General features: G+C 39.9%; 1 protein-coding gene across 5 annotated transcripts in view; it reads right to left on the bottom strand.

The window, feature by feature from the left end:
• Positions 1-8,124, bottom strand: part of aatka (apoptosis-associated tyrosine kinase a) — a 29,329-nt gene that overhangs the window by 16,894 nt on the left and 4,311 nt on the right. For all 5 annotated transcript variants that reach the window (XM_008416157.2, XM_008416155.2, XM_008416159.2 and 2 more), the window contains one exon: positions 433-566. In XM_008416157.2, the coding sequence (XP_008414379.1) occupies positions 433-566 (134 nt within the window). The remainder of the gene's footprint in view (positions 1-432; positions 567-8,124) is intronic.

Raw genomic sequence — 8,124 nt, 5'->3', positions numbered from 1 at the left:
GTGTGTGTGTGCGTGTGTGCGTGTGTGTGTGTGTGTGTGTGTGGGTGTGCGTGTGTGTGTGTGCGTGTGTGTGTGTGCGTGTGTGTGAGGGGGATGGGGGAACTTGCTTACATCGCTTACACTGAAAGAAGGAAGCATTGTAAAAGATTTAGAAGGTTGGCTGTTTCTGAATGCTGCAAATCAATAATTTATTCTTCTCTTAAATCTCTTTAAAATTCAACTGCTTCTCTCTCTCTCTCTCTTTCTCTTTTCCCTCTGTGTATCTTCTGTTTCAAATTTATTGAACACATTAATTATCACTTTACTTAAACTTTTTCACATGCTTTTCGTTACATTTGTGAAAACAAGCAAAAAAACAACAACAAATACAACAACAAACAAAAGGCATAATTTTATATCCATGCTTCCAGCTGGGGGCAGCAGAGAGCTCACCTTAAAGCCAATGTCTCCCTTCTTGCAGCAAAGGCAAGCCAACATGAGGAAGACAAACGTGAAGAGGCCGGAGAAGGAGATGGCAACAACTGCCAGAGACGAGGGCCAGGACAGCTCGCTCAGCGGCGCCCCGTCTGCAACATCGGAGAGACATGCAAGTGTTAATGGGTTCGAAGCATCTGGAGATCAGATGGCAAACAGAAAAGCCACGCAGGAAATTAAAAGCTAAGTAGAGATAAAGCTGATTTGGATAAGCAGAGAGGAAATGTGCCAGCTTGATAAAAGAATAATCACTCGTCATTAATATGGATTCAGGTTCTTGTTCTTTTAACAGTCACTGCAGCCTGAGCCATGTAGAGGGGAAAAAAAACTATTAAAGTAACCCATAAATTCAATAGAAGCCTAATATTTAATAAAAGAGTAGCTCATTTTGCTTTAGTGTGATGGATGTAGCTTTTGCGTTCCGATTTTCATTTTCCTCGCGGCAATAAATGAAAATCTAATATGAGGCAACTGCTTTTCACTGCAATCCACATAAAGTTGTTCGTAAACTTATGTTTGAACGGACTGTATTTTTTAAGAATCTCCCATTCACAGTCAGCCTATTGTGCGTCTTAAATCATTTTCATTGCTTCACAGTCTTTACCATGTATAATTTCCAACTATCTAAGACATGTGAGACACATGTGTGTCGGATTGTCATCCAGCCAGACTACGAGGCCAGATGTGTGAAGTTACAGCACACAGACAAACTCTGCTTCGGTTAGAAACCATATGAATTTTCACATGAAAACAGACTAAAATAAAAGCAAAGAGGAGACTACTCACTGCAGTGCATTGCAAGGTTTTATACTCTCTGACCTTTTCTCTTATTTTGTTATGTTGAAAACGCATCGTCAGGTTGGGCATCTCACAGTTTAATGGCTGTAGTTCATCATGTGAAAACAGAAAGATAATGAAACCACTCAAAGCCTACAAAGACACGGTCCTCCACTTAAACTGATAGAATCAGGTAAGAACTATTCTTTAACTATGATTTTGGTCTTTATGTAAGATTTGCAAGAACAAAAGAAATTCATAAAAACTCCTTTTTTTAAAGTTTTGAAGTCCTGTAGGTGCCACAGCAAAAATAAAGAGACAAGAGGAAAAGATTAGCTGAAAACTTAACATCATCCTGAACACACCGTCCCTGTGATAAAACATGGTGGAGCATCAGCCTGTGGAAATGCTTCTCTTTAGCTGGGACACAGGATCTGGTTGAAGTTACTCAGAAGGTGAATAAAAACTAAACAGATGAACATTCTTTAAAGAAAACTTGCTAGGCTAGGCTGCAAAAGACTTGAGACTGGGGCAGGAGGTCCGCCAGCAGGGCAATGAACCTAAAAGTACAGTCAGAACTACAACAGATCAAAACGTATGCACAGGAGAATTTTAGTTGTAAAACTAGAAGAGGTACAGTACGCCCAAAAAACTTTGCATCTGAGACTGCAGCAAAAGATGGTGACACTGCGAAGCATTGATTCAGTGCGGGCTGAACACAAATGCACAGCATACTACCTTAAACCTTTATGGAATATTTTGTGTTGGTCCAACACATAAAATCCCAAGTAATATATTAAGCTTGTTATGATGTGAAACAACTGCCCTGCTGCTGACTGCAGATCACATTTTTACGTGTGAAAACAAAACGCATGCAGAGTCGGAAAGAAAACAAGCCCTCATCTCCACCATGTACCACGGCGACAATAGTCTGTGAGGCATGTGAGTGGGTTGTTTCCAGCTCGGTGGCTGAGACCCCTGTGGTCCTGGCCCATTTGGCTGCAGGGAACACACTGTTCCAGACCTGACAGCTCCCACAGCCCAATCAGCACAGCTTCAACCCAAGCCTGACCCAAAGGTCACTGCCACAAAGCCTGTTATGTGTGAGACTGGCATACACACAAAAAAAAACAAAAACAAAAAAAAAACTGAATGCTGACAGACACAAACGCGCGCCTACCTGAAAGTGTTGCACATGTGGGCAATGATCAGATAACCTATCACCATGGTAACATACAGATGGCCAGGAAATTGACTGGCTTTAACTGTGCGATAAACTTCACCACCCCACTTCCCCCCTCCCATCTTTCTTTCATCGCCACTAAAAGACAGCTAGCATTTTGCCTGTTTTCGTTTCCTCTTGTTTCACTCTGGTTGCAGTGGCAGCTCGACACAGATTAGGTTTTTTTCAGCAAGTGCGAGTGCCTGTAAGATGGAAAAGTGAAACTAAAGCCAGCAGTTTTCTTTCTAGACCCAATGCAAACCCTTGCACAAAGTGAGAGTATGTAATGAGACGGCATGATGCAAAGAGGGCGCCTTGCATTCTTCACTTAACCAAGCAGCTTGATGGAAAAAAAAAAAAAAAAGGTTCCTAATCTTAAACAAACACTTTCAGCACAACTGTCTTTTGAAGCTTCAACAATGTGTGTAATTTATTTCCAAGTTCACAAACACTATTATGTCTGTTGATAGTAAAGCACTGAAGCTATACATTTATTAATGGATGGTGGAGGGAATAAAGAGGGTGTGTGTATGGTGCAGCTGGTGTAAAAGCTTCAATAAAACATGCCGTACGTGGGGGAGGCAGTGCGTACTCAAGGACACAACATATACATATGGATGTTGTCATTTCTGGAAATGGCTGTTAAGGTTGGTTGATGTGGCCTGTAAGAACTACAGCTAATACATTACTATCCTACTGAAAAATACACTTAAGCAAGACAGATATAAGACATTGTTCTATTTTTCCTCTGCTGATTTCATTCCCACAAAGAAGGTATTGGCTTGAAGAAGTTATCTACCATGAAATGTTGTCAACCCTGATTTAATGTAACATTAACTTTTACAGCTCTTCAGTGAGACTGAATCCATCAATGAAAGAAAGGTTCAAATACAGACCGTAATTAGATAACTAACATCCGTGGAAATCGGCAGCTAACCCAAACTTAAGCTTTTTTCAGTGTTTCTGGTATTAGCATGTATGCTGGCATGTTGACATGTTAAACTTGAGAAAATGAAGGAGAAATTGAGTTAAATGAAACTGACGATCAATTAATGTAATTACAAAACTCGATGAGAGGACAAATAAGTATTAACCAAACTGATTAGTAAATGATGCTCTTGTTTATTTTTTTATTTTGTAAGTGATTCCAATGCTTTTAATTGCATGATTAAAGTTATCGCTGTGTGTGTTTAATATGTCTTGTTCTTTGAAGAGTTTATATATTCTTCCATCACTATGTCAATTTGAAAGACGTATAACAAAAATGAAAACCTTTCAAAATGATCTAAAATTTCAGTCCATAATGATCTTTTTTGTGTCACTACTTGTGACGGAAAATTTCCTCCTTGATTTTTCAAAATATTTTTACAAGTAAGTCTTGTAAATTTTTTAATCTTAGCCCTAGGCATAGGTTCTAGAGTAGTTACGGCAAGAAAATAACTTTTGACCTCTTTTTACCTCTTGCCAATAAAATAAGCAAATGTTTGAAGGTTCTGAGACCCTAAAGACCTATAGCTTCCCCAGGTACAGAAAGAAAAATGGTGCAGACCTGAATTTGTTTTATGATTCTCTGTACATCAGAACAGAAAGTCTGAAAATGGAGACAGCATGCAAGAACCCTAATCAGGTTCTCTTGATGTCATGCTTACCGCTGCAAGCTAGGCGTGCATGCCCTCAGAAATATACATCAGCCTGTTTTGCATGTTAAAGTTCCAACAGATGGAACAGCATATTGACTCTTAAATCGCCACAGGAAACCTCTGTGCAGGTTGTGCAGGGGGAAATCCAGGGGAATCGTTTTCATAAGTGTGACATTTGAAGAATCCATCTTTCTCCCGCCCTTCCCCACCCCCTCACTTCTCCTCCTCTTTTGGGCTTTGTGAACAGAGTGACGACCCGGGCTCCTCCATAAATATCCGAGAAGCGCACGTTACATTACCAGCTGCACAGAGAAATGAAAATAAAGCACTTAAAGCTCGGTTCATTCCAGCTTTATTAAAATGCTGTCTCCGCGACTGTGGAGAGAGAGATGAGTAATGTCCTGGCAGAGAGGAGGGCAGGAGCAATGGAGTCACCCTGCCACCTCCACATTTCAGGCTGACAATTAAGGGGGAGGCTGTGGGGCAAACGGATGGATGACGAAATGTTAAACTTGCCGGCTTCGGTTAAGAAAGCACTAAAGGATATTAAAAAAATAAATAAATAAAGAAGAGCACTTCTTTTGAACTTTTCCAGTTTTTGTGATGCTACAACAACAAACTTTAATGCATTTCATCAGGATTTAGAGCACAACGCAGTTTGTAATTATGAATCGAAAAGAGGTTCCTAAAATCTCTTGCTTGTCTTTGTTTGCTCTCTCACAGAATAAAATGTACTGCAAACACGATTCCTTCAGAAGTTATTTAATCAGTAAATAGTTCCCTGTGTGTTTAAGTTGCTCGCAGTAAAACTACAGCTGCTCTGTGACAGTCTTCAGAGGTTTGTTAGAAATTATCACCAGACTAAAGGCATGTGAGGAAACCACACATGCCATAGTGAACTGTGGTTCCACCATCATGCAGTGATGGATGACATTCTTCAGCAGGGAGAGGGATGCCAGTCAGAGCTAATAGGCAGATGGATTGAGTTAAATGCAGGGTAGAAAACATGGTGGAAACTTCCATCAGGTTAGTGACCTTATTCGTGTGTTAGAGTGGCCCAGTCCAATTCCAGACTCAAACCCAATAGGGAATCTGGGAAGCGCTTTGGGGTCCTCTGGACTTGATAAAGCTCTATGTAAGTACAAACCTGTGTTGGTGACATGACAAAATGGGAACAAGTTCATGAGGCTGTGGAGGGAGTTTCTAATTTCTAGATTTAAATCTGAGCGAAAATACCAAAAGTCCATCATGTAATGCTGCTTCTTTAAAGAACTGACAGGAGAGAGTAAAATAAAAATAAAAAAAAGAAACAACCACATGAATGTGAATTGGTAAAAAAAATAAAAAAATAGCAGAATGCATGGCTTCATTTTGATCATATTTATGCATAAATAACATACATAAGGTTATGAAAGCAGGAAAAAATGCACTAATAATCTATTCAAGCATGAGTTATTCATATTGCTTTATGAATAAAGCATTTCTGTGCAACTAAAGTAATTCAAAAGTGGATCTTCTTCAGCTCCTAAAATGCATAAATGTGATGTATTAGTCAAATATGTTCCTAATAAATGCAAACATTAGGCAAAGAGGACAAGAGGACTTTGAACATAGGAGGTTTACACTGAGCAGAAAGAAGAGATTAGGACACTTTCTCACACGCACACACACCCACACGCACACACACACACACGCAAACACTAACGTCAAAGCCAGTGTAGAGACCTGAGCGTGTGTGTATACACCAACATAAACCCAAACAGAAAGAATGATGTACTGCGTTGGCCTGACCGTACGCCCTCTTTTATACCTTTAAATTGCTTTTGCTTTTGAATGCTTCCTGTGTACGCATAAACGCATCGACACACAGGGCTGTTCTCAGTTTTGACGGAGGGACCTGCAGAGTGGGCACCGTGCCAGTTCACACACAACAGCAATCAAACAAACTGCTGTGAGAAATAGTCAGGCGAAGAAAAATGGTGAGGATGGGAACGCCGTTCCAAATGCATATTAAGGGTTTGGTGAACAGAAGCAAATTCAGACATGCACAGCGCATCTTAGCTCACAAGCCACCTTGAATCATATTATACAACACACCCACACAAATGGTCCAGTTCCTAAACTTACTCAATACTACAAGGACATGCATGGAAATTTGTGGTTAGGGTTAACACAAATGCAAGCACATTGTAAATGCTGCTGTATAAATGTCAGAGAGACCCAGAAACTAAGAAAGAGCTTAGCAGAGGCAAAGGCTCTCTTCATCACTCCAAGCAGGCTTTTACATTTGGGACAGTGCTTCAGGGGCAAACATGCTGCTCCATCTGCCTTAACTGGGCAAACAAATACATGATATAGTGGAGTTAGAGAAAGGTTGGGGAAAAGTGGTTAGCTTACAGTATAAATGAGATGAAAACATAGTGGGAATGCTCCGTTCAGAGCATCTACTATAGTTGATGAGTGGTGCAGTTGATGCATGAAGACAAAGAAATACCAAAAAAAAAACCCATCCGGAATTGTAGAAAGATATAGTGAGACCTAGGAGGACATAAATGGAATAGAGAAATCAGAAGGATGACAGGACCGTTGTGTCACAGCAAAGCCCGCAAGCACAAACACATGTTCAGAGACATCACACTCATGGGGCACTCAGTGACCAAAGGGAGCAGAATGACATGATTAATGGCAGGATATGGCATTCTCCACCAGCTCGCCTTCCCCTTTTGCGAATCTCAGGCACTCTGCAGAGGACTGCAGATGGCAGAGGGATGTCCTCGCCTGCAGACAGCTATGATGACTGTCATTAACTGGGAGTGAGAGCTCAGGATTACCAGCATCACAGGACTGTCATGTACATGTTCAGGCAGGGCATGCTGGTGGAAAGAAGGGATGAGAATATTAACTCAGTCTGCACTTTTATGGCAATTTGTAGGCTAAAAAAAAGTCACTTTCAAACTGTTAAGATCCTTGTATTCAAAGGACTTCTCTGGTATCATTTAAAAATCAAAACCAAACGCAAACAAAGACTAATGTAGAAAGTGTTTTTTTAAATGATGAGATAAAAAAAGTAGTAGTCAAGGTTGCCAGTTGCCCTTATCTAAAAATAAAATAAAATCTACAAAAGGCATGCTTTCTTTCATCATTGTTTTGTCATCTCCTTTAGTCAGGTGAAAAACACTCAAATGTACAAAAAAAAAATCAACTAGCTACCTAACGAATATCAAGTCTTACTTAATATTTATGCAGTTAGTATGGGAAACAGCCCTTTTAAACAACAGTAAATGAAGAATTAGCGCAGATTTAACGTTCATGAACAGATAACACATTGAATTACTGCTTGGCATAAATCTAATTTAATCTCCTGATTTAAACGACAGTTAACATCGGCATAAATTAGCCAGTTAGTGTTGCGTTATTAGCTTAGAAGCAATCAATATTGAGGTGTAATGCGTTTTGCGCCTGAATGTCAAAGATCTATACATATATCTGCTTTCCAGGCCTCGACTGAAAACTAAAACTAAGTTTAAACCAAAGTCTATTGTCTATTGAAGACTTAAGTTTGAGTGGTTAAAAATGACACTTTTGTGTTTCATGTTACCATTTATGTGAAAGTAGAGCCTACAAGGCATGTCTCACAGTCACGGATGTACAAGGTTTGCCTAAATAATCAGTATTCACTCACATATTTGACAGAGCACGGCTCTGAAATGACATTCCAGAACTCTGTTTATACCCCAGGCGGATAAACATAAATTAGATGCATGTGCAGGCGCTGGTCTGCAGATGACAGAAGCATTTCTGCAAATATACACTTGAGATGAACTCAGGACGACATTTTGGTGAGACTCTGGTGATGCAAACAGAGCCAGTGCGTGTTTAAATGTGGAGATGCATGCCTGTGAGTGTACATTTTTGAAAAGACAAGCAAAAAATACACACGATGCATAAAAAGGCCTAGTATGGCGGATATGTGTGCATACATTCATTTCATATGGAGTGATAATATATATA

Source organism: Poecilia reticulata, linkage group LG8, assembly GCF_000633615.1.
Source record: "Poecilia reticulata strain Guanapo linkage group LG8, Guppy_female_1.0+MT, whole genome shotgun sequence".
NCBI lineage: Eukaryota > Metazoa > Chordata > Actinopteri > Cyprinodontiformes > Poeciliidae > Poecilia > Poecilia reticulata.
The sequence above is the reverse complement of the archived record's forward strand: the minus strand, read 5'-3'. Positions and strand labels throughout refer to the sequence as shown.